The 26065-nt window shown below is 47.2% G+C and overlaps 1 protein-coding gene across 4 annotated transcripts in view; it reads left to right on the top strand.

The window, feature by feature from the left end:
• ABCA1 (ATP binding cassette subfamily A member 1) overlaps positions 1–26065 on the top strand; it is a 182272-nt gene that overhangs the window by 130994 nt on the left and 25213 nt on the right. For all 4 annotated transcript variants that reach the window (XM_049710938.1, XM_033431218.2, XM_033431217.2 and 1 more), the window contains 19 exons: positions 2635–2832; positions 3574–3779; positions 4368–4544; positions 6094–6316; positions 7990–8211; positions 9223–9427; positions 10535–10648; positions 11634–11805; positions 13085–13216; positions 14079–14221; positions 14448–14585; positions 15423–15643; positions 16871–16943; positions 17896–18098; positions 19200–19248; positions 19441–19554; positions 20628–20776; positions 22450–22574; positions 23861–23959. In XM_049710938.1, the coding sequence (XP_049566895.1) occupies positions 2635–2832; positions 3574–3779; positions 4368–4544; positions 6094–6316; positions 7990–8211; positions 9223–9427; positions 10535–10648; positions 11634–11805; positions 13085–13216; positions 14079–14221; positions 14448–14585; positions 15423–15643; positions 16871–16943; positions 17896–18098; positions 19200–19248; positions 19441–19554; positions 20628–20776; positions 22450–22574; positions 23861–23959 (2963 nt within the window). The remainder of the gene's footprint in view (positions 1–2634; positions 2833–3573; positions 3780–4367; positions 4545–6093; positions 6317–7989; positions 8212–9222; positions 9428–10534; positions 10649–11633; positions 11806–13084; positions 13217–14078; positions 14222–14447; positions 14586–15422; positions 15644–16870; positions 16944–17895; positions 18099–19199; positions 19249–19440; positions 19555–20627; positions 20777–22449; positions 22575–23860; positions 23960–26065) is intronic.

Raw genomic sequence — 26065 nt, 5'->3', positions numbered from 1 at the left:
AGTGGTCCAGCCACAGGCAGTGCCATAGACTTAGGTGTGGTCTCAGGTGTCTTCTTCCTGGTCCTCTCCTTAGAATGTACATTTCTACTTGTTGGACTTCTCTCCTCCTGCGTCTCAGAGGATGGTGAGGGTCCCTGTTGAAGGAACTCCATGAGTTTTAGTCTGTGGGCAGAACGATGCTTCCCCTTCTCTTAAATAGACGGTTTGGGTTGGATGCTCCAGCAGCTCACAGGCTCTCAGTTCTTCTGGGACAAGGCGCTTGCCAACATGGCCATGGCATTCATTAGCACTCCTGCTGGAGAACACAGAATGTGTGATAGGAAATGGAGGAGCTGTGGCTGGGGAGAAAAGCATGGCATGTGGTTTGGAGAGCCTTGGGCGTCAAGCCGAGGACCATTACTTTAAGCTCTGGAGCACCATGAAAGGGTGCTAGGCAAGGGGAGCTATTACTCTGGTTTGACAGGTGGATTGAAGAGGGGAAAGGTGGAAGGCAGAGTACAGGGCGGAGGCTATCCAAGTAGGTGGCCAAGGCATTGGCTGGAGGCAAAGCCTGGTGACTGCTTGATTGTGGAGGGGTGAAAGAGAGGGCAGCTTCAGGATGATTCTTGATTTCTAGCTGGTGGACGGTGGGGATGTCCAACAGGCCAGTGGGTATTGGGGCCTGGAGTGTAGGGGGCTGGTTAGGCTGAGACACCAAATGCGGACTCATCAGCCTGCGGGCGGAGGTCGAAGGAGCCTCCTCCAGCTGCTTTCTCTTCTCTACTGTTCACTCCACAGGCTTGGGCCACTCAGTCCTCTGTACCCCCTGCAGCCTTGCGTCTGGTACACAAGGCAATGCTTGAGACTTCTGCGTCTGTTGGGGTAGCTCTTTTTTTTTTTTTTTTTTTTTAGCTTTATTGAGGTATAATTGACAAATTAAAATTGTATGTATTTAAGGTGTACAACTTGGTGTTTTGATATACGTATGCGTTGTGAAATGATCTCCACAATGGAGCTAAGTAACATGTCCCTCACTTCACATAGTTACCTCTCAGCAAGTGTCAAGTATACAGGACAGTATCATTAACTATAGTTACCACACTGTACATTAGGGCCTCAGAACTCTTTGTACTGCAAAACTGAAACTTCATACCCTTTGACCTCCCTGTTTCCCCCAGCCCACGACAGCTACCGTTCTACTCTGTGGTAGCTCTTATCTTCTGCTGTCTCTGGCTCTGTCTACACCCGTCGCGTCACCCCACATATCTGGAGGTACTTCTCCGTTGAGTCATGTAACCCACTGATACTAAACTGTTCTCCTTTCTGAGCTGCTGTTTGTCTCCTTCATCTCAAGCCTCTGCTTTCTCCCTGGCCACTGCTCCTGAGGGGATCTTTGGTCTCCTGGCCCCTCTCGTGGTCTAGAATGGCCACGTGATCAGTGATCTCACTGGGCATGTCTCTCCAGCCTTGCTGCCCTCCTTGGCCATATTGCTGAGAAGCCACACTGGCCAGGGAGGGCCTCACCCCAAATGCCACGTGTCTTCACTCAGGTCTTATGTGCTCAGTTCAAGTCCCAAACAAGTCATTTCAGAATCACTAACCCATACACCTGTGAACCTTTGTGAGGTACAATTTTGTACCTATTTTGTTAACAAAAACACATATCTTAACTGACGACAGTATAAATTGTTATTCCCTATAGGAAAACAATTTGGAATGAAAATTGTAAGAGCCATAAAAAATGTGCTATCCTGTGTATCTGCATTTTCACACACCCTCAGGGATGTATCCCATACAGAAATAATTTTAAAGAAAAAAGTCACCATATGAGAGAGAATGTTATTGCTATAATAATTGTTATTGTGAGAAATTAGACTAAATGCTGCGGTATGGGAATAGTTAATGAAATTATAGTTTATATACTCTATAAAAACTATTATGCTCCCTTTGTAATAAAGAATATGAAGCCACACGGGGAAAAAACTTATATGTTAGTAGAAATAAGACTGATTTAAAAAATAGCAGAGTTTGGCCCCTTAGGGATTCCATTTCAGTAGAGCCAGAGCCTCATGTATGTTCTCAAAGGTGTGAAAGGAGTTGCAGCTGAGTCTCCTTTCCATGAGCTGAGGTTGAAACAGACCCATTTTTCTGGCAGCACATCTGTGCAGGCCTCTGCCCTGGTCCTCTGCACCTGCTGGTTGAGCACCAGATTGGTTTTCCTTCTCTTCCATGTTGACCCACGTGGAGAGCCAGCCAGCTAGGGAATAAGAAATGGAAGACAGGCCTCCTTTGCATCATGACCCATGCATCCCGCAACTGGAAAAGATCATATTGGTTTAACAGCAGAATTCTTTTCCCAAACTAAACAGCAGAAGTAGGTGTGGCTTAATTCAATCTAGAGATTAGGGTCTTTATGAGGAATCATCAGCCTGGGTCTCAAAAGAGGAAGAAGATATAATGTAGTGGGAAGGTGCAGTAGAATCCGAGAGCCCAGTATTCTCACCTGTAAAATGGAAACATTGGGTTACCTATCTCACAGTTTTCTATGAAAATTTTAAAGAAAGACAATGTATGTGAAAGGGTTTTGTAAACCATATAGTGCTCATCAGGACTTAGTTGGTGTTTACTACTTGTACTTTGTCATGGGAATGGCAGACGCTTTTGGACAGCAGAGGCAATGACCACTTTTGGGAACAGCGATTGGAAGGCTTAGATTGGACAGCCAAAGATATCGTGGCATTTCTGGCCAAGCACCCAGAGGAAGTGCAGTCCACGAATGGCTCTGTGTACACCTGGAGAGAAGCCTTCAATGAGACCAACCAGGCAATCCAGACCATCTCTCGCTTCATGGAGGTGAGGATCTATTCTGCGGACCACTTAGAAAAGACTTTGGCTTCTTTCTCTGAGATGGTGCAATAAGGTTTGGATTGGAGTAAAGTTTAGAAATAATGTGTCATCTTATTTACAGTAGTATCCCTCCACCTAACACAGGGTGTAATGTACAAAAAGGTACTCAATGAATGTTAGTTAAATGACTGAATGAGTAAATCAACAGACCTAACTTCTAGCTTTATTCTATCTGACTCAAGAATGTCTCTATCCATCGTTTTCTAGGTTTTCCTGTGTTTTGATATCCCATACCTAATGGCAACAAAGCATTCCCTTAAAAAAGCATTACTTATGAAACTTATCTAAAATCTAATAGGACCGATTACACTTTAAAAATTGAGTCCTAAATATGATGTGACTTAATAGGGACAAATGAAAGGTTTTTTTGTTCTGTTTGGTTAGTTGTTATGACTCAAAATTAACTAAGAAAACAGAAGCGAAAATGAGGTTTAAACCTCTTTCCCTCCACAAAAATCAGTATAGGTAACTTACCTCTAAATACTTCCAACATTTCCCTTAAATTGCAGTTGAAAACCAAAACAACCCATTTTCAATTGAATATTGGAGAATGACTTGAGAGAGGAGTAGAGAGGGAGGATAAAAAAAGTCATGCACTTAGCGCTTCTCTCTTAGCATGGATTCTGCCTTGGCCACTGCTTGTTTTCCTGGCCATCGGCATTCTCATGTCGGCTGTTCTTCCTTCAGTGTGTGAACCTGAACAAGCTGGAACCAGTGGCAACAGAGGTTCTGCTCATCAACAAGTCCATGGAGCTACTGGATGAGCGGAAGTTCTGGGCTGGGATCGTGTTCACTGGAATTGCTCCTGGCAGTGTTGAGCTGCCCCATCACGTCAAGTACAAGATCCGGATGGATATTGACAATGTGGAGAGGACGAATAAGATCAAGGATGGGTAAGTTGAATCCCCCCATCGTACCAGCCAGTCTTGGGAAAGTCAAGAGCAGCTAATGTGAGTGGAGGTACTTTATTTTAACTAATAATTTGGTAAAAATTTCCAACAAAGTATAACTCAAATTGGTGGCATGATTTTGGTGTAACTGGCTCATTCATTGTGGAGACAACTATTTCAAAGGTCTTAAAATATCATTATCTTTTGGTTCAGCATTTCCATTCAAGGAAATTAGTCCTGAGGAATTAAATCAACAGGAAAAAAAGACATTAGATTCTCTGTGCTAGCACTATCCCTTTCTATAAAAGGGAGCAAATAAGCAAGATAAAAGGGAATGGTTAAGTACATTTTGGCCCGTGTACTTGTTGCAATGTTAGGGAACTAATGGAGGGGGCGAAACGCAAACCAACAAGTGGTTTGCTCATTCTGATTATATTTATTTAAAAACATGTGTACGTGTCAGCTGAGACCAGAAAGTAAGATACAGAAATAAGAAAAGTGGCTCTGTAATGGTGGTAGGATTGTGGGTGACTGAATTTTTTTTATTGTATGGTTCTAAGGAATGTTTGATCGCCTGTGGTTTGATTTAAGGTACTGGGACCCCGGTCCTCGGGCTGACCCCTTTGAGGATATGCGGTACGTCTGGGGAGGCTTCGCGTACTTGCAGGATGTGGTGGAGCAGGCAATCATCCGGGTGCTGACGGGCACAGAGAAGAAAACTGGCATCTACATGCAGCAGATGCCTTACCCCTGTTACGTTGATGACATGTAAGTTACCAGCAAGCCACCACCTTTGCTTAACTGGTTAACACTGTCCCCAGGTGGTGTGTACACACACAGGCATGCACACACACGTCAAGGGAGGAAACAGAATGATTATATTTATTTTATGTGTGTATTGACACGGGTCAAAAAATTGGTTAAAGCAAGATTGCAGCTACTGCAAAAAAAAAAAAAATTGTTTTTGGAATTCTGTGGGAATTTCAGGAAATAAGATGCCAGATGTAGGTAGCTGACAGTTTGAGCCACGTCACCAGTAATCCTCACTCCTTTCTAGTCCATGGTTACCAGAACTTTTATTTTTTTATACTCTATCCTTTCAGTCAAAATCAGCCCAATCTGCAAGTTTAAGATGTGTCATGACGAGCACATGCCAAACACATCCACACATCCTCACGTCCCCCAAACACAGAGGCACAGCGTTCTAGACCTATAAAAGCAGACTTTGTGTCAGTTTTTCTTCTTCCTCTCTATAAGTGGTAAACCACATTTTCAAACAATGCAAATAAAACCGAACAAGGCCTTTTTATCTTAGACATTTTAGATAATCTTTTAGTGCTTAGTCACTGTGCTGCCAGGTTCTCACTGTGGGGACTGTGCCTTTGGAGCCAGTGATTTCTTGTGAGAGAGAGAGAATAGGCAGAGGTGTAGTTATTGCAAGCATCTGAAATATGTCATGTCTCTTCTGAATTCTGGAAACTCTCTTATTCTCTGTTGTGTAAGGGAGAGTGTGTGTGTAGAGATCAGAGTGCAGAAGGAGCAGGGTTCCTCTCCTTGTATTTCTCCCTGCTTTGCATTGAACAACCCATTTCCTTGCAGGACTCACTCTAGCTTTTCTAGGTCACCTGGATTTATCTTGTTTTTCACCTTCAGAAAGATTAGCCAGTATTTTCCAAAGGAAGACTTTTCCAAAGACCCCCTAAGCCAAGATTTACTCTAGAAAGGATGTATTAAGATGGGAACACGATGAGAGGTCAGAGGCATCCAGAGCCTTTGCCTGTTGTCACGTAGCCAGTAAGTGCGTAAGTGGTAAAGCTGGGACTTGAACCTTGAGTTTCAGAGTCCAGATTCTGTGTTCCTTTTACTTCACTGCATTTCCTGTTCTACTTTGGAAATCTGAAGTATTACTGACAAGAGCTGCCTGAAGTGTATTTCCGCACCACCTGTCGTTAACAGTTATGCAAGGCAAGCTGATAGTGAGATGACCTTGAAGGTGTTGAACTTTCATGACAGAATGAGTCGGTGTTTTGGTTTTGTTGGTTTTGTTTTAGTACTTTAAAATCACCCCCATTTAGCTTAATGACATCTGAGAGCTATCTGGTTACTAAAGCAAAAGCCCTCAAAGAAGTTTTCTTTGGCATCACTTTGTTAGTAGTGTCATCACTGCGTTACCCCACTCACGAAGCGTAACTGTCAGGGTGCACAGGTCTGCCCGTCTCGGGCTCAGTCCTGGTGCTTTCTCTTGCGTGCAGACCCAGAGGTGTTGGCCCAGGAGCCTGGCTTACACTCACCTTTACTCCTCCCCTCGCCCTTCCAGCTTCCTGCGGGTCATGAGCCGGTCAATGCCCCTCTTCATGACGTTGGCCTGGATTTACTCTGTGGCTGTGATCATCAAGGGCATCGTGTACGAGAAGGAGGCGCGGCTGAAGGAGACCATGCGCATCATGGGCCTGGACAACAGCATCCTGTGGTTCAGCTGGTTCATCAGCAGCCTCATCCCCCTGCTCGTGAGCGCCGGCCTGCTGGTGGTCATCCTGAAAGTAAGGCTGCCTCACCGGCCCCTCCCTGCCCCCCGTGGGCCATGTGAGCAGAAGAAAGGCACGGATTCTTCAGAAGGGAAGGGGTCATATGTGCTGTTCCCTGCAATTCCCTCATTTTATAGTTGGGGAAGGGGAGACCGAGAGAAGGGCAGCAACTTGTCCAGAGTCAACCCAGCTGGTTAGCAGCTAAGTAGGACTGAACCTAGGGGTCTTGTGTCCCAGGTGAGCACAAGCGTAACTACGCATGCTGTTTGGCAATGGTTCATGGCAGCATCAGAGAGTTACTCATTTTCCTAGATGTATTGGGTGGTAATTCTGCCAGAATTTCTAAAAACCATACTCAGAAGCATAGATATTGTTGCACGTTAGGATTTTCTGGAAGCAGAGGCTGAGGCAGAGTTTGGGTATGGGTATTTCTTAGGGATCCACACCTCTAGAGGGGATGGGGAGGGTACAGGATTGAGCAGAGGGAGGAGTTGAACTGTGACGCACGGCCAACCCCCCGGGCACTCTTGCTGCGGAGCTGAAATGTCCAGCCCTTTAGGTTACCCCAAGGCCTCCCTCCCTGACACCCCATAGACCCAGGCCCTTCCATTAGTCATTGGAAGGGTGTGCCCCAGGGCCAGGCAGCTGTCTGCAGCTGGGACAAACCTAGAGGGGTTGATACCTGAGGCTGTCTGCTGACAGCCAGACCACAAGTCCTTCCTTGAAGGGGACTCTGTACAGTGCAGTTCTGTGTCCACCCCTTACATTAATAGGTTTATATGCCATTTTTTCACAATCATTTCATTTAAGGATGCATTGTTTAAAAAAATAAATGTTTTTAAAAGTGGAGGGGTGCAAAGGGAAAGGAAGTAACATTTAATTTAATACCAGCTACTATTCATTACAAATGAGCGCTTACTGATTGCCAAGCACTGTTTAAAGCACATATGTGTGCTGTCTTGTGATATCCTCACTAAATAACCCATTTAACATACAAGGAAATGAGGCCAAGGAAGGTTAAGGACTTCACTGGGGTTACCCGACACTGTGGCAGAGCAGTTCTTGCTAAAGTCAAGCCCCCCTCATGCTCTGATGTCTGACTGCCAGGGCTGAGCTATGTGGCCGGGGTGGAGGTCCTGTGGCTGGTGGGTGAGAGCCACTCTGTGACAGCTGAGCGCTGGTGGGTCCTGCTGAATGAAATAGAACCAACTGCTAGAGAGACACTTGAAGAGTCCACAGAGTTTGGATAATTGCGGGGATCCAGAATCCATAGCAGGTTCTCATGGGGGATGTTAACATGGCCTGACCCTTTTCCTTGGCTTTCGGAGGGAGAAGCCATGTGGGATGTTGTCTCCCACAATTCTTTCTTGGTGCCAAGAGTCATAGTCCTTATAGAAGAAGGAGAATCCAAGTGATACTATTTCTTGGAAAAACAAAGAACAAAATTGTCTGTTGAGATGAACCTTGGTGAATATCAAGCCTGGACTTTGTTTTGTTTCTGGCTCTACCATGACTTTGATGTGTGGTCTTGGACTAGTCATTTCCCTTCAGTAGATTTCAGTTCACTCATCAGAAAAATGAACAGCACTGTTCCTCTGTATTGTCTTTAAGATGAGCAGGAATAAGCCCTGGCTGCTTCCCATAGATCATTGCTTATTGACAGTCTTATTGGGTCTCTTCCTTCCCAGTTAGGAAACCTGCTGCCCTACAGCGACCCCAGTGTGGTGTTTGTCTTTCTGTCCGTGTTCGCCGTGGTGACCATCCTGCAGTGCTTTCTGATCAGCACGCTCTTCTCCAGAGCCAACCTGGCGGCAGCCTGTGGAGGCATCATTTACTTCATGCTGTACCTGCCCTACGTCCTGTGCGTGGCGTGGCAAGACTACGTGGGCTTCACGCTCAAGATCTTTGCGGTGAGTAACTCTGGCCCTTCTGCAGTAGCTGCAGTCACAGCCGCACCTGGTATTTCACTTCTGCTTTATAGTCCAAGCTGAGAACAGAAGATAAGAGATTCTCTTTCCAACGGGACTTGAACCTCAGTTCTAGATTCTATGCTCCTTGAAGGCAGGGACTGTGTCTTATTCAATTGCTTATTTTTAGTCCTCTGAGTGAACACTGGTTGAATTGAATCCAATGGTATTTTGTAGGGAGCCAGACTGCACTGCATGCGGTAAATGGCACTGGGGAATGCCTTTCCATTAGACAATAGAGGCCAGCTCTACCTTTTGTCTCCCAGCTCTGTTGGCCGTGTTAAGCTCGCCACAGTCATAGCCACAGATAGAACTGAAAACTCTTGAGATCAGAAATGGCTCCTTCTGGACTCTTGTCTCCCTTGTGTCCAGTATGGGGTTTCACTTGAGTAATATTTTCTGAACTTCAAGACTGAGGAGCAGGTACTCCATCTCCCTGCAAATCCCGGACTTCACTCCCCTCCCTTGTACAGAGGAGGAGAGGCCTCCGAGGGGGTGCAAGTCCCTATAAGACTGAGTTGTCCTGAGTTTTTTGCAGGACGCTCCAGATGCCTCTGTCTGGACCCGTTAGACATCAGCAGCCCCGGACAGGCTCCTATGACACTGAGCCATCACTGGCCGAGCAGGGAGCTTGAGAGGACCGTGTGTGTGTGTAAGGGACAGGATTGCTGAGCCCTTGAGGCACCTTCGGAAGCATAGAATTCTAAAAGTTTTACATTCCATCATACATGCATTTCTGAAATGTGTGAGCATAATGAGTGCTTATAAATAGAATCACTTTATATGCTGCCGGGGAGCCCACTCCCCTGAAGGGACTCTGTAGATAAATATTTCCATATCTTGCAATTGATCCACTTGGCAAATTCACCTTTCTCCAGGTGACATTTGCATTAGCAGTGGTAGGAGAATGAGAAACAAGGAGATGGATGAGTGACTTCTGCATCTTTCTCACAGAGCCTGCTGTCTCCTGTGGCTTTTGGGTTTGGCTGTGAGTACTTTGCCCTTTTTGAGGAGCAGGGCATTGGGGTGCAATGGGACAACCTTTTTGAGAGCCCCATGGAGGAAGATGGCTTCAACCTCACCACCTCGGTCTCCATGATGCTGTTTGACGCCTTCCTCTATGGGGTGATGACGTGGTACACCGAGGCTGTGTTTCCAGGTACACTGAGCTTCCACACTGCTTTAGACATCAGCCAGGGAAATGAAAGTTCTAGCTGTAGTGCTTTCCTTCCTTTGTGCTGGAATTTCTGCAGGGCCTGGGTCTCCTTGGAAAGTGGTTAGGGCTTTGGACCTATGGCAAACAAATAGTCTCCAAGGAGAAGCAGCTGATGCTAGAAGTACAGCTCTTAGTACTGACATAGCTCTTGTTTCTTGAGCACTGTGTGCCAGGCACTGTGCAAAGTGTTTTACATACCTTGGTTCATTTAATCCTCATAAGACTACTCTGAGGGAGTTACCGTTCTAGCCAGTTTTTGCAAATGAGAGAACTATGACCCGAAGAAGTTAAATAACTTGCCTGTGGCCACAAAGCTGGTAAGAGCAGGTGCTTGGAGGTGAACCCAGGTGGGTCACACTGGGTCGGCTAGCCCAGGAGAGTCCTCCCAATGCTGACCCAGGTCTCTAATTCTGCATCCCCTGAATTACCACCAGCAAATGTTCTGTTTCCTGAGTACAGCTTGTGAATAATAAGATACATTGGCTCTCAGCCCTTGCCTGTGCTTTAATCGAATTAGTATTCATAAAAATTCATTTTTATACTTCCCTTAATAAATCTCCTTGACCAAGACCTGCCTTGGATACATTTTCATAGTAGATCAAATTCTGAGAGAGTGAGGTTTAACTCTTTCTGGTTTCACCTACTGATTTTTCTCTAAGGGAGTGTATGTGAAATGTTTTTACGTACCCTACCTGAACTTCCCACATTGGATATGCAACTTTGTGTCATACAGATCTGGATTCAAATTCTGAGTCCTCCACTTTACTGGCTGAGTGATCTTGAGTAGGCTACTTAACCCTCAGTTTCCTCATCTCTAAAGTGGGGATGATACCTGCCTCGTGGGGTTGCCGGAAAGATTCTGCAAGATGTTTGTCATACACAGGAGATCTCAGTAAATGTTATTGCCTCTCCTCCCCCACCTCCAGTCCATTTTGTCCTGTCTCCAAAGGCTGTGTCAAGGAGAGAGTCAAGGAGGCTGTGTCTGGCTGGGACACCTCGGGGATGCCGGGGCGTTGCTGAGCTTTGCTCACACCTATGCTTTGCTTTCAGGCCAATATGGAATCCCCAGGCCCTGGTATTTCCCTTGTACTAAGTCCTACTGGTTTGGTGAGGAAGGCAATGAGAAGAGCCAGCCTGGTTTCAGCCAGAAGGGAACATCAGAAAGTAAGTTCTGCTGACCCACCCTCCCCTTAGCTGCAGTGCAGCTGCCCCTACTGGCCGTGGGGGGCAAGGGGTGGCTCTCGGCCTGAAGAGCCTAAAACCACCTTAGGGGCGGAGAAATCCCCTGAAGTGACCCTTTCCACATCCTCCCATGCATTTGTGTCCAGTGCTGTTGACTTACCGGGGAGTCACTATCTGGGCTTCTAAGGGACATTTCCTTTTGTTCTCTTGGCTTCTAAATAAAGGGGCTCTTGATCTCTGCCTTCACCTCCGCCCACCCCATCCCCCCAAACACATATACACATACTTTTCATACTATCCTGACAGCTAGAAAGAAGAGGTAAAGACAGCCGTGGTTACGGAACCACAACCTCTCTGCCTGCCTTGTCCTGATGACAGACGCATGCGCCTGTGCAGGCTGACGCCAGGTGGCTGCCACAGAGCTCGTTCTGTGCTTCGTAATGTGCTCAGCCTGCATTACCCAGAGCGCACATCCCCTCCTGGCTTCTGACTGTAGGTAGTGATGCCCACAGTTCAGCAAAGGCGCTGCCTTCTGGGGTTTTTTGCTCAGGTTCTTGGAGGGGAACTCTTTGTGTTCGGTATAGCTTCCTAAGTTGTTCATAAGTCGCTCCCCTGCTGATCTCTTCCGTGCCCTTCCCCCAGTCGCCAGTGGTGAAGTACGATGTTCCTTAGCATAGCTCACGAGTTTCCTTACCACCTGCCATTGCCCGCTGTGCCAGCTGCTTCACCTGCTCTTCCTTCTCTTCTTCCCCAGCCTCCTCTCTGCACCTTTATCACTGTATTCCCATCACCAACACTAGTGCCCAGATAGGCCCTAGATAAATATTTGTTGCCTGTCTGCCTGAGAAACCAGAACTAGCCGTGGAGAGAGGACACTTGTAAAAGTGCAAGCACAGCCCCCTGCGTCTTGACACTCCACTCGTCAGTGTCTTCTGTGGGCTCATTTCCATCCTGTGTCTTCTCACAGTCTGCATGGAGGAGGAACCCACCCACCTGAAGCTGGGCGTGTCCATTCAGAACCTGATGAAGGTTTACCGAGATGGCATGAAGGTGGCAGTTGACGGCCTGGCCTTGAATTTCTATGAGGGCCAGATCACCTCCTTCCTGGGCCACAATGGAGCTGGGAAGACCACCACCATGTAAGAAGTGGGTGTGGCTTTCTCAGAGTCAGCCACAGGAAGGTTCTGTCCTACAGTTAGAAATTCATACCTAAGAACATTGCCTTGGTTACCGGGCCGAGGGCAGAGCATATGAGGAATTGATGAATGTAAAAATATTATCTAATCACAAGAGTGCTTTCCAAATGCTGGTTTTTCTCTAGATATTATTTCTTCAGGTTAAAATAGGCTGGAGGCCTTTAGTTGACCTTTCCCCTTCGGTTCTCAGAATTCTGCAGTATTTTTGGAACCTGAGACTGTGACAAGTCTGAGAAAAGGTCTCCTTTGGAGTTGGTTTGGTCAGAACTGTGAGGCAAGAATGTGGAAAGAGAGATTGGCTGTACTGGTGGGAGGAAGTAATTTCCAGGAACTCTGTCTCTAAGCAGATGTGAGAAACAGCTGGGCAGCTGGCTGGCTGTATGATTGCCTTCTCTGGGACCTATAAGGACCTTATAATGGACAGCTTCAGAAGGGAGCACAGGCTATAAACACACCAGCGTTACCTCAGTGGCTTTCAATGTAGTCCATCAGCCATTGCAGAGGGCATTTTGGTGGGGGAAGAGGTAATCTCTTCCTCCTGTTTTTCTTTTATATATTTTTAGCACGCAAAATCAATACATTATGAACATTGCAGAAACTCTTTAAAAGGTGCGCAAAAATCCTAACTGCCAAACACAAAAATTACTTTTATCTTTGAATCATTTGTTCTGCTTTGTCCCTTTTACTTGGACATGATTTTTTTTTTTTTTTTTTTTTTTTTTTTTTTGCGGTACGCGGGCCTCTCACTGTTGTGGCCTCTCCCGTTGCGGAGCACAGGCTCCAGACCTGCAGGCTCAGTGGCCATGGCTCACGGGCCCAGCCACTCCGCGGCACATGGGATCCTCCCGGACCGGGGCACGAACCTGTGTCCCCTGCATCGGCAGGCGGACTCTCAACCACTGGGCCACCAGGGAAGCCCTTGGACATGATTTTAAGCATAAAAAGAACATATGCTTTAAAGTGTACTTCCCATTGTAAATTGGAATCTTCATTTAAAAAATGCTTGTGCTGAAACTGCCATTTCCAACACATAGGCCCACTCCTAGCTGTTCACTGAAGCAGAGACTCCTTCGCTGTGTTGGGGTCTGTTGGAGTCCATTAGGAAGGAACGGGGCTGGAGGGTTGCTGCCTCTGCCGTCTGCCCGGACGCTGCCGCCTGGAGTGGAGCTTCAGGGCAGGAGGGCCAATGCTGACTCCTGTACTTTAACGTTTTTGTCCTTAGGTCAATCCTGACCGGGTTGTTCCCTCCCACCTCGGGCACTGCCTACATCCTGGGGAAAGACATTCGCTCCGAGATGAGCACCATCCGGCAGAACCTGGGGGTCTGTCCCCAGCATAACGTGCTGTTTGACATGTGAGTACCAGCACAGCCTCTTTGGAGGTGTGTCGTGAGTCACGGGTAAGCATTTTACCACCTTTGGGGGTAGCAGACCTCACCTTCCTGGATGTGTTGAGGGCAGGTCATCCTTTGATGTTGGAAAGTAACAGAATTGTGGGATGGGGGATGTTATATCAGTCCAGCTGGTGGATGTAGGCCTGGGAAACGGTGCTTTCCGTTCCTGTCCTTCTGGAGTAAGGACATCCTCTCTCCCCGCACACCCTCCCTGAGACCACCACCGCTCTCACCTGGCAGTAGCTCAGGGCCCTTGATACATGGGTCCCGTGTTTCCTGCTCAGAACTTTTGCCACCGTTCAGCCTGCCCATCACCAAGCAGGGAGCCGCCATGGTGAGCAGAGAGAGACCTGAGCTCTGTGACCTTGGGCGAGGGCATTCCCCCTTCTGGGCCCCGGTTTCCTCACATCTACAGTGAGCAGCCCGGGCTTGTGTCCTCCACAGGGGCCCCCCTTCTCTCAGGGCTGAAGTCCTTCGAGGTTCAGGAGGGCTGCTCCAGGCTAAGGTCGAGGCAGCTCCTTGGTTGGTGGGGCCTTGGGGAGGGCCCTTTGAGGACCTGCCACTGCCTGACGCGCGGGGGCCAGGCCAGCGGGGAATCGGGGGGACGTGCCCTGTCACCCTGCTGCTTTGGCTTCTCAAGTAGCTCACGTGACTGCTCACTGCTGGTCTACCTTGAATCCTTCCTGGAAATTATTTTTCAGAAATTGATGAAGTTAAAAAAAAAAGTGGGGAAAGAAAAATGTGCCTGTCGTGTTCTGGGGGAGGAGGCACTGTGTTCTGTGCGTCCTGGGGGCCTGGAGCTGACCTGCCCCTCTGTCCCCAGGCTGACTGTTGAAGAGCACATCTGGTTTTATGCCCGCCTGAAAGGGCTCTCGGAGAAGCACGTGAAAGCAGAGATGGAGCAGATGGCCCTAGATGTTGGTTTGCCGCCAAGCAAACTGAAAAGCAAAACAAGTCAGCTGTCAGGTGAGGCCCAGAGCTGCCTTCCTCATCCAGCGCACCCCCCCGCCCCCGACTACACACACGCAGGAAATACAGCTGCCGCCGTGTCCCCGGCTTCCCCGGGGAGTGGGAGGGTGGGTCAGAAACGTGTTCCGGGCTTGTCCCCAGGTGGGCACCTCCATCCCTCTTTCGCCACCTCTGCTGTCACTCACTGGGGCTGGCCCTGGATCCTGTCTCCTCTGTCCCATAGGTGGAATGCAGAGAAAGCTGTCTGTGGCCTTGGCCTTTGTTGGGGGATCCAAGGTTGTCATTCTGGATGAGCCCACAGCCGGCGTGGACCCTTACTCCCGCAGAGGAATATGGGAGCTGCTGCTGAAATATCGACACGGTAACTGATGTGTATTTACTCTGCCTTCTGGGCTGGAGGGGGAGGGAGCGAGGGCGGGCCTCTGGAAGAATATCTCGTGGCTGTTCCTGCTAGAGCAACAGAATTGCTTTCAAGGAAAATGCGGAGCTGAGCTCTGAGCTCCGCCCTGGTGTGCAAGTGGGAGGCCTGGTATCCAAGACCCTTCAAGTTTACACTTCATTCCCTAGGGGCCTGCAAGGAGAAGAGAAATGGGGATAAAGGGCATCCTCTGTGGGCCCCCAGGGCTCCCTCCAGCCTAGAACTTTCACATGTACAGTATAATTATGGTCTCCTATAGACTGAGATTCCCAAGAGCCGAGGCTGTGTTGTCCTTCATCTCTGTCCCCACGTGGGGCACTAAACTTGTGTGCTGACAGAGTGGATGAATGGATGGGAGAGGTGCAGTCAGCTTAGAGGGGTAGAAGGTACACAAGGTGGTACAGTATGAGGGGCACGGCTTTGGAGTCAGCTCAAGCTGGCCCGAGACCTTGGAAAAGTCATTTAACTTGCCTAAGCTTCTTTATCTATAATGGTGGGAGTGCCCACCTTACAGAGGATTAAGTTAAATGAGAATGCACCTAGACCACGTAGCACACTGCTGGCATGTAGCAAGTTCCCAAATAAACATTCCCGTCCTTCATTCTGTGAGGGTGCAGCAGCCGTCCTCACAGCACTGCCATCCTGGGGGTCATGAGCACACAGGCCTCGGGGTCTTTCTCCCAGGCTTTCCCCTGCTCGTATTTCTGTAGTTCTGGCCACTGCAATGAGTGAGGACAGCAGGCCTCACCTGTGCCTCGTCCTTGTGTTTGTTCCCGGCAGGCCGCACCATTATCCTGTCCACACACCACATGGATGAAGCGGACATCCTGGGGGACAGGATTGCCATCATTTCCCATGGGAAGCTGTGCTGCGTGGGCTCCTCCCTGTTCCTGAAGAACCAGCTGGGGACAGGTTACTACCTGACCCTGGTCAAGAAGGATGTGGAGTCCTCCCTCAGCTCGTGCAGAAATAGCAGTAGCACTGTGTCGTACCTGAAAAAGGTGAGTTGCAGCCTCAGCGCTGGGCTGGTGCCGGGTCCGGGGAGTCGGGACTCATTGGCTGTGAGTGGCTTGTCCACATCTGCCCCATTCTGCCACCTTGACGCCACCATCTCCCTGCTCTGTGTCCCTTTGGAGTCACGTCGTACCTCCTACATGGAAATCTCTGGAGACTTCTGTTCCCATCGTGCTAGCTCTGTTGAATCCCATTTCCTTTTTCCTATGGAGACACAATGAGTGATGGAGAAGGCCCTTAGAGGACTTAATTTTGTTGAAGAAGAAAGACTTACCAAGAGTTACGAGCCTTAGCTGAAGAATGCCCTGCTGTGCCTGCTCATTTCCTTTAAATCTCATTGACCTTAACTTTTAAACTACAAAACGGCAAATATATATTGAGCACTGATTTCATGCCAGACACTCAGTCTGGCAGACTCTGGCCATAAAGGAAAATCATGATAATAGTTGCAGCATTGTTATCATTTGCAAACTTTTTTTTTTTTTTATCTATCATCTCAAAGTACAGAGCAACCCTGGGAAGAAGGTATTGCAATTATTATCCCAGATGAGAGAAGGGAGGCTTGTAGGGATTTAGTTTATTCAAGGTCACCCAGCAAGTGAATAACAGAGGAGGGACCAGAGCCCAATAACCAGGTACATTTCCCCTGTACTGCAGTACATGCCTGAGATTTATTTGTGTGTGCAAACACTGGCACCCAAAACACTTACATCCCAACCTTGACCTCCTGTCCACTTATTTATCTTTTAACTAATGTCTTGTGAGTCAAAGTGCAGTCTGAGACAAGCAGCATGAGGATCATTTGGGAGCTCATTAGAAATGCGGAAACTTGGGCCCAACTCAGACTTACTAAATTAGAATCTGCATTTTAACAAGGTCCTCTGGTGAGGAAACACAAATTAAAGCTTGAGAAGCACTGAGCTAGATAACCAGGCAGGTGAATCCCACGCCCAAGACGGTCGATGAGGGCCTGGTTACGGCACTCACTGGCAGGCCACAGTTCTTTGGAGAGCTCTGCTTCCCGTGCACACAGCCCATGTGTCAGATCAGACGGTGGCCTCAGAAGCCAAGGCAGCCCAGTTGCATGCCTCCCAGGAGAAGTCCTTTGCTCCAGTTCTCACACGATAGAGCTTCTCGGTAGCCCCCAGGTGAAGGTGGTGGGGCTGCACCTTGCTCGGTCCCTGACCCATTCTTACCGCCTTCTTTGCCATCAGGAGGACAGTGTTTCTCAGAGCAGTTCTGATGCTGGCCTGGGCAGTGACCATGAAAGTGACACGCTGACCATCGGTAAGGACTCTGGGGTTTCTTATTCAGGTGGTGCCTGAGCTTCCCCCAGCTGGGCAGAGTGGAGGCAGAGGAGGAGAGGTGCAGAGGCTGGTGGCGCTGACTCAAGGTTTGCTGCTGGGCTGGGGCTGGGCGGCTGCGGGAGAGGGTGCAGCTTGGTGGCGGATCGGCCTGACGCTTGCCGGGGAGCCTGGGGCTTGGTCTGGGAGCTGGCAGGGCAGTGTCCCAGAGCGCTGAGATGATTGGGGGTGGGGGGATCCCTTAGGGGAGTGGGTCTGGCTGCACACTGGACACTGGAGACCAGGGATGTGGAGCTGAGTAGCCAAGCTGATAGTGGAGGGATTGAGGTTCAGTGCCTAGGGAGGGTGAGTGCCCAGGAGAGGAGCAGCCCGCTGGATTTCCCTCAGGAGGTGTGTATAGGAGGCCAGTGTCACCAATAACACATATGGAACAGAAGCCTTTACCCTGGCCATGTCTTCCCCATCCTAACAGCTGGCTGTTCCCAGGAAGGCTCTGGCTCTCCTTCCGTGCCCTGTTTGATTAACCCTCTATTGAGGGACATAGAAGGAGCCTCCTTTAAAAGGTTAGAGAAAGGTGAAGACTCTTTTACAGTTCCTTTAGTCAAGCTTTCCATTGAAGAATCCTAGCACTTAGGCAATAGCCACCAGGCTTTCCACCCCAGAAGGCCGGCCAGCCAGCCAGCCACCCACCATGCACTGAGGACCTACACTGTGCCCGGCTTTGGTGATACAAAGGTGAATAAGACCCAGCCCCCGCCCCCAGGAACTCTCAGGCCAGAGACGAACACGTGGAATGACTTCAGTGTCTGGACCATGTGTGCTGTGTGGGCAAGCGGGCTCCTAAGGAGTGAGCAAGGGAGAAGGTGGAGAGCGGCCGGCCCCTAATGGGGGGCCTCGGAGTTGGCTGAGCCGCGTCTGTTCTTTGGTCCCTACAGATGTCTCCGCGATCTCCAACCTCATCAGGAAGCACGTGGCCGAGGCCCGGCTGGTGGAAGACATTGGGCATGAGCTGACCTACGTGCTGCCCTATGAAGCCGCCAAAGAGGGAGCCTTTGTGGAACTCTTCCATGAGATTGATGACCGGCTCTCAGACCTGGGCATCTCCAGTTATGGAATCTCAGAGACCACCCTGGAAGAAGTAAGTTCGGTGGCTGGCTGTCAGAATAGAGCAGGGCCAATGATCCCGACGCCAGACAGGCAGCCTGCGTGCCCACTGGGAATAGGATCACCATGGACCTAGGCATTGAGTGCTTAGGTCGTTGGCATCTGGGTTGTGTTGGTTCCAGTTAACCCTTTAAGGTTGTAGTGGGAGATACAGGAAAGAAGTATTAGGATTGCTCCCTGGTATGACTGTGTCATGACCATGCATCGGAAATGGCCAACATTTATGGAAAATCTACTTGTGCCATGTGCTAACCTTGGTGTGTTTTGCTTTTTTCAATCATTGTAACTTCATTTAATCCTCATAACAAGATGAGAAAGTTGACATTCAGGGACGCCAAGCAAGGATTCAGAATCAGGGGTTTTGGGCTTCAAAGCTCATACTCTATTACTGTGTAAGCAGTGCCTCTCTTTAGAGAGACCTCAAGGGCTGGAAGGGGTATAAAATTGTCTGGCCCAGTAGTCTCCAGGTTTGACTATGCAGCAGAATCATATGAGAATATTATTGACAATAAAAATTCCAAGGCTCAGCTCCAGGGTCTTTGAATCAGAATTTCTGGAGGTAAGGCCTTAATGTCTGTGCTTTTATTGCATGCTTCCTGGGCAGCGTCTGGGCAGATCAGAGTTTGGGAATCATTGGTCTAGTTCAGATTGTTTTCTGATGTTGGAATCCCTGCCATAACATTTCTAGTGATGGGAACCCCTCCTCTCTTGATATCCTGTCTCGGATAACCTATCACGGTGTGCTAGCCTACTCAAAGATTTGGGGCCATAGACTTGGAAGAAGCCACTTGGCTCATTCCCTGTACGTTCAGAACAAATTCCTCCTTCCGCAGTGTCCTCATGTCACAGCTTTAATTTGAAAATGATTGTCTGGATGGATAGCTCTCACCATTGGGGAAATGTTCTCTGGTAAAAACGGCTTCTCTCCCAAGTGACTCTGACGAAGTGTTATCAATAAATGAGTCTTCTACGTTTTGTCTTTAGGGGCTAGCATACCATTCAGTCATGTAATAATCATGGCAGTTGCTCTCACAATGTGGTGCTTATGACACTCTCACTCACTCTTATTTTTCAGATATTTCTCAAAGTGGCTGAAGAGAGTGGGGTGGATGCTGAGACCTCAGGTAACCCTCCAGGGGGGCTGCACATTCTCTGGGCTGTGCCCCCTGTAGGCTGTCTTAGCTCACCAGGCTTGTGCCTTTCCCTTCAAATTGTTTTATGACATTCTTACTTTTAGTGGATAGATTTGTTACAGATTCAGAGTTTGTTTTGCTACAAATAAAGTGAAACATGGGGTTCCTTCCTTTTGCCTTCAGATGGCACCCTACCGGCAAGACGAAACAGACGGGTCTTCGGGGACAAGCAGAGCTGTCTTCGCCCATTTACTGAAGATGATGCTGTTGATCCAAATGATTCCGACATAGATCCAGGTCCGTTTGGGCAAGATCTTCATTCCGTTGCTAGAAAGTGAATTTCTCTCTTATGTTCTTCTCTGGTGTTATCTTTCAAGGTCCTTGAACCAGGATGACAGATGCCTGCAGGGTCCAAAGGGAAGAGAGAGAATGAGAAAAGCCCCTTTCCCCTTTTCAGGTTGTGTATACAGTCAAACCTGAAAGAGCCTGTCCTCACCACTTCCTTCACTGCACTGAGATCGCTCTCTCAAGATACACACACATCAAAAGATGGCCCCTCAATCCTCTGAATCCATTTCTTATCTTTTCTCGCGTTCATTAGGTGTTTAATTGTTGAATAAATGTCCTCTGAAAGGACGGAAGATTTTGAAAGAGTGAGGTGCATTTGCTTTTAGAGTTAATTGGACCCTTAGACTTAGCTGTTTTGGATGAGTGTGTCCCTGCGTATTTGACTGGGATGGAGAAGCGGGAGGCAGGAAATGAAGCAACCATTGGTAAGATGTCAAGCCACCGCAGTTAGAAATGGTTTGTTTAAGACAAGGATTTCTATAAAAATTTTTTGGAACAGAAACCTTCCTGACTCTCCCATGCCTGTGCCACGTGAGTGTGTGACTCTCATGTTCTCCCTAACTTCATACATCGTTAGTGCTTAGATCACTGGAATGTGTCCACCTTTTACCAAAAATATAATAAATGGGAGACAGATTGCTATTGTGTGTTCTCAAGTATGTCAGCCTACTTACATGGTCTGTTTTGTAGAATATTCTGTAAGAAATTGAGGATGACTTGATTCATCTGAATGGCTTGATATAGCACCATTATGTGTGAACATCTCTCTTCAGCTGTCTCAAAGCACCTTCATTTTTCTGTGCTCATCAGATAAGAACCCAAAGGCAGGGACTGCTGCTGTCATACGTTTGGGGTCATCCCTTTTCCTTGGATGTGAATTTGTCACCAAGGCCCTTTACTCCTTTACTTTTACCTTCAAACGCAAGCCTCCAAGGTGGTTGCTGAAGATGCTGGAGGGAGGAGCGTGGGGATGTCAAAAATGCCTGATATAATAGGTGACCTTCAGTGTTGGCTTTCTGCAGAATCCAGAGAAACAGACCTGCTCAGCGGGATGGACGGCAAAGGCTCCTACCAGGTGAAGGGCTGGAAACTCACACAGCAGCAGTTTGGGGCCCTTTTGTGGAAGAGGCTGCTGATTGCCAAACGGAGTCGGAAGGGATTCTTTGCTCAGGTGAGAAGTGCTGTTCCAGGCCAAGGACTCAGCCTTCCTTGATGGGCTGCAGGCTCCCTGACCAGTGAAGACAGGGTCGCATCATTGTTATAAGATGGACACTGGAGCCAGATGATCTGTATTTCAATCCCGGTTCTGCTTCTTGCACTCATGTATCTGTTGCAGGTTACTTTTCTGAGCCTCAGTGTCCGTATCTGTAAAATGGGGATAATAATAGTATCTATGATATAATTGTTATGAAGATTAAAATGAGTAAGTGATTAGAAAGGACCTCACATTAGTAATTACCGTGTGTTAGTTTTATCGTAAAGGAGAGTATAACAAAGACAAAGTTTGGAAAAACTGGCTGGGCAAATTAAACTTTCATAACTTCAGAGATGATATGCCCAGATGCACTCAACATATGAACTTACTGGAAACTTTATTTTTCTCTAAGTTGATGTTTATCTGAAAACTGATAGAAAAGATAACCAGAGGTCAGACAAAAAAAAAAAAAGATAAGCAGAGAAGACTCATTACACTCTTGCCTGCATGTCAGTGTTTGCACGCTAAGTTGCTGGGTTAGGAGGGATGAAATTATTCTATTCTATAAAATCAAGAAGTATAAAGAAGTTGCAGAGATTCTTCTCTACAGACTGTGAGTAACGCACAGAATATGAGTTTGGAGCGCATAGACTTAGGTTTGAATTCTGGTTCTGCTACTTATTGTCTCTTTGGCCTTGGGCAAGTTACTTAGTCTCCCTGAGCCCCAGTTACCTTGTTTGTTGATTGGTGATAATGATATTACTACTTAGGGTTGTAATGATAATTAAATGAGATAATGCTCATACAGTTTTTTCCCATGAATTAATCACCTAGTGATTAATTTTCTGCATTGAAACGCGAGAACATTAGAACCAGGGCCATCATTTGGATCTTTTTTTTTTTTAACGGATAAATTTCTCAGGAATAAATGGAAGGAGCTTAGAGTTTGCTTATAAAGTATGTACAAGTCATTGTTTTCAGAGAAGGTACAGGTGTAAAGTTTAAGGTGGTTTAGTAAGGATTTAGATTAATCATGCTTTTTGAGGCCATCAGGGGAAGAAATAGCTGCTATTCCCTTTCCATGGAGACAGTGCTGTAGAGTGGTTTTATCAAAGTATGGGATCTGAATGGGTCACCTAGGCTGTCTGCAGATTACAAATGAGAAGACTGAGGCCATAGGGGATGTGACTTTACATCGATACGCTTATAGTAGAGAAAGAACAAAACTGCAGGTCTTCTGGCTTCTGGTCCAGGCTTCAGCTCTCAGCTTTTGTCTGAGCTGAGCTCATGGCCAGTGTGGTCTTTCTCAGGTTTTCAGGGAGGAGAGGGACCTGGTGTTCTAAGTCACCCTGACATGTGACCACTGTTTACTCTGTGAAGTTCTCAGCTTGGTGCCCCTGTCAGGGGGCCACAGCCTCTGGCCTTGTGTTGCCAGCTTCCAGAAATGCCCCGGAGGGAAGAGGTTTAGATTTCAGTCTCCATTGCTTCCAACCTGCCAAGAATGCCTTGGTGGAGCTGCGCCCTGTGCACACTCGAGTGATGGCTGGTCGGAGAGGCTGGCTGGACTCACGGGGCCTTGCCCTGTGGCCTTCTTTCTAACCCTTGTCCTTCTCCTGCGATTTCTCTTCCCTCCTACCCCCTGGTTATAGATTGTCCTGCCAGCTGTGTTTGTCTGCATCGCCCTGGTGTTCAGCTTGATCGTGCCACCCTTTGGCAAGTACCCCAGCCTGGAACTTCAGCCCTGGATGTACAACGAACAGTACACATTTGTCAGGTATGCGTTTGCCTTCTGCGCCCAAGGTGGGAGGAGACCTCAGGCCGACCAGGGTGTTTACTGTGCTGAGGGCCAAGGGGAGGGGGACTCGAGAGTTACACAGGGGCATGGATTTATCAGCTGTGGCTACAGCCCTCACACAAACTCATGTTAGATGCAACGGACAGCGGTGAACAAAACCTGAACTAACAGGCCAGTCCTGTTACCGCATTTAAACTCCATTCCTCTTTATACGCTGTTGTGAGGAACATATGTGTTTTATGTAAGTAATCTGCCCTTGCAAAAAAATCTATGATTGAGCTATAATATATTTGGATTTTCATAGCTATGTCTTTATTCTGTAGTTGAACACATGGCTTCCATACACTCAGAGCATCGCACCTCCAGGTTCTTGTTTTCTGCATGATGCAATTCGTGTATTTATTATTTAGTCTTTTAGCTTATAGATAATAGCTAGCTAGTGTTTGTTTTTTAGACCAAAATGCCAGCTACTCTGTAACAATCCAACGCTTCAAACAAATGGACAAAGGAATTTCTGCATCACGTTATACAGGAGTTTTCCTCAGTCCCATAGTATTTGTAGATCTTTTGATTGGGGAAGCGTGTCAGTGATGTCAAAGGGAAGCTTTAAAGAAAAAAAAAAAAAAAAATATATATATATATATATATATAATATAACATGTGACTCAGTCTCTTTTTGTCTAATCCCATGCTTCCTTCCTATTTAGTGAAGGTTTACTTTCTTCTTTCCTTTCCAAGCTGCTGACCTTGTATTGCCCGGGGCTGTGGAACACATGGGCTTGTTTTGTGTTTGTAACCTGTACTCATCATTGTTTGTGTTTTCCAGTTGTCCGTGCAAACATTCAGCCCATAAAATCAGCCTGCCCTTTCCTAGAAAATCCCTGTGGTCTATGCCTAATGGATAATTGTGAAAGTACTTTTGAAATACTGATCTTTAATGAATTCATGTACTTCACGTTAAAATATATACGTAAATGTGTGTATATATGTGGGTGGGTGTGTACACATGCGTGTGCACATCTCTATACATATAACTTACTTACACAAGCTGCACTTTGGAGTGCTGTATGTTACCTTGATAACAAATATATGGCCAGAGGCTGAGTTCCTTGTGGGTGGATTCTGTGTTTTATTCATTTCTGTTTCAAGAGTTTGGCACACAGGAAGTACTTAATAAAGTGTTTAATTAAAAAACAATCGCCTTCCTCCTCCCGATTCATGGTTTTAATGCATTGCTGAGCTGGCTGCCTCTCATGTACCTACAGTAATGATGCTCCTGAGGACGTGAGCACGCAGGAACTCTTGAGCGCTCTCACCGGAAAGCCTGGCTTTGGGACCCGATGTATGGAAGGAAACCCAATCCCGTGAGTGCCACTTGAGCTGTGAGCCCAGCCATGGCTGGCTTCTTGTGCTTGTCACCTGCTTTGATCTCTACACTGCTTTTATCATTTGTATGCCACATGGTGACTACCATCATTTGCCCTTTGAAACATTTTTTATTTTAAAAAACTTAATATAGAGATTTAATCAGACCACCTAGGAACAAACATAACAAACTAGGAGAGTCTTCTAGCATCTTGCCAGGCAAATGACTATAGACGTTTGTTTACTGCTTTAGAAATGAATATTTAATTTAAATAGTACTTTATACTGATCCCTTTTCTCCAGCTCCTATACCTAAGTGCAGAGACAGGCTCCCATTATGTATAATTTGCAGTTTTGTTTATCAGCTTCTTCACTCTAAAAGCCTGAAAAGATGGCATTGTTTTAATAAAAATGGACATTTTCTTCTTTCAGAGTTGCGTATTTTTATCATATTCTCCTTCAAAGTCCTTTAAAAAAAAGTAGGCAGTGTATAAATAAATTCAGTGAAATACCCATACGACTCTAAGTGTATATGGGAGGAAGGCATGGCCAGAGATCTTTGTGAGTAAAGACAGTGAAGAGAGGTGAGGTGCTTCTGAGAGAACCCAGTGATGGTAGAGGCAGGTTCAAGTTTCCAGGCTCAGGTAGGTTGTTAACCACAGACTGAGGAATTATGGAGAGTGTGGGAAGGTGTGGATAGATTGGAGAAGGCCTAACTTGAATTCCAGGTTTTAAAGGGAAGGTAGTGAGCCTGCAGGAGACAGACACCGCCTGTGTGTGCAAGGTTTCAGAACAGATTGCTAAATGGATAGCCATTATGTGCTTGTCAGCTCTTATCAATTGAGTGCTTACTGAACATTTGTTAGTACTTAATACTTGCTAAGTGATCAATCCTGACAGTATCAGTTCCTAAAACACAAGGTGACCAAGGTGGAGACGGTCAGAGATTTCACAGGACTTTTGATGAGATTCCACTTGGAAGTTCTCTGTAGGCGAGAGAGGAGAGTGAGATGAGGTAATAACGCAGGTAGGTGGACTCATCACATGCCAGCTCAACAGTATGGACTCATAGATGGACGCCAGCCAAGGAAGGATCTGTAGGAGCCAGGCCTGCATTGAGAGGTGCAGGCCTGACCTCACAGGTTCGCAGCCTGGGGGCAGAGCACCCACTGACGTGTACTGGGGTCCGTCTGATGTAAGGGCCCCACTGTGGAGACTTCTAGGTTTTTCAGAAAGTAGTGGAACTGATCTCAGCCAGTGATCTTGTGAAGGTTTTAGAGCGTGAGCTTCAGGACGGCACCATCTTAGTCTGACTTTTCCATTTAGTCCAGGTGCTTTAAAGAGAGAACTAGAGGGCAATCCACAAAACTGTTCATTTGATAGAAGAATCATCTAGACTGTGGCTCTGCTTCAAATTGTAGAGTTTTGAAAGGGAAGGGATGTTAGAAATGCCTTGTTGAAATGTGACTTATTGAGACAAGTCATTTCATACTTTTGTTTCACTAGTGGAGAAAATAGGCCCTGAGAGGGCAAGTGACTTACTGATGGTATCACAGTAATTCAGAGCTCAAGTCAGACATAAAGGCCTGTCTTTAGTTACCTGGGATGCTTGCAAACAGCCTAGCTCTTCATGTACCAACAACTCTGACCCCTACTCACTGTGCCCCTCCCAATTCTCTACTCGTTTTGAAACATAAAGTGCATCCTGACACTCTCCACCAGGTTTCAGCACGTTGAACATAAAATGCAGACTCCTCGCAGGCCTGTGTCCTGTGGCTCCCGCCTCCCTCTCCTCATCTCCCATCACTCTCCCTCGCAGCTCATCACATTCCAGCCCCACTGCATTCCTGTTGTTCCTTCAACGTAGAACACTCGGGACCTTTTCACCTGTGCTCTGTTGCTTCTGCTTGTAATATTTTTCCCCTGAATCCCTGCCTAGCTTGTTCTCTCCCAACATTTAGGTTTTGGCTGAAGTGTTTAATTGTTTGTTATCGAACTCTTTCCTGGGAATACAACCTCCATGAAGGTTGTATTTGTCTTTGTCTTCTCACCCCAAATTCTCAAATATGCAGGACAGTGTCTGGCACATAGTAGATGCTCAGTGA

Source organism: Orcinus orca, chromosome 6 (genome assembly GCF_937001465.1).
Source record: "Orcinus orca chromosome 6, mOrcOrc1.1, whole genome shotgun sequence".
Lineage (NCBI taxonomy): Eukaryota > Metazoa > Chordata > Mammalia > Artiodactyla > Delphinidae > Orcinus > Orcinus orca.
The sequence above is the reverse complement of the archived record's forward strand: the minus strand, read 5'-3'. Positions and strand labels throughout refer to the sequence as shown.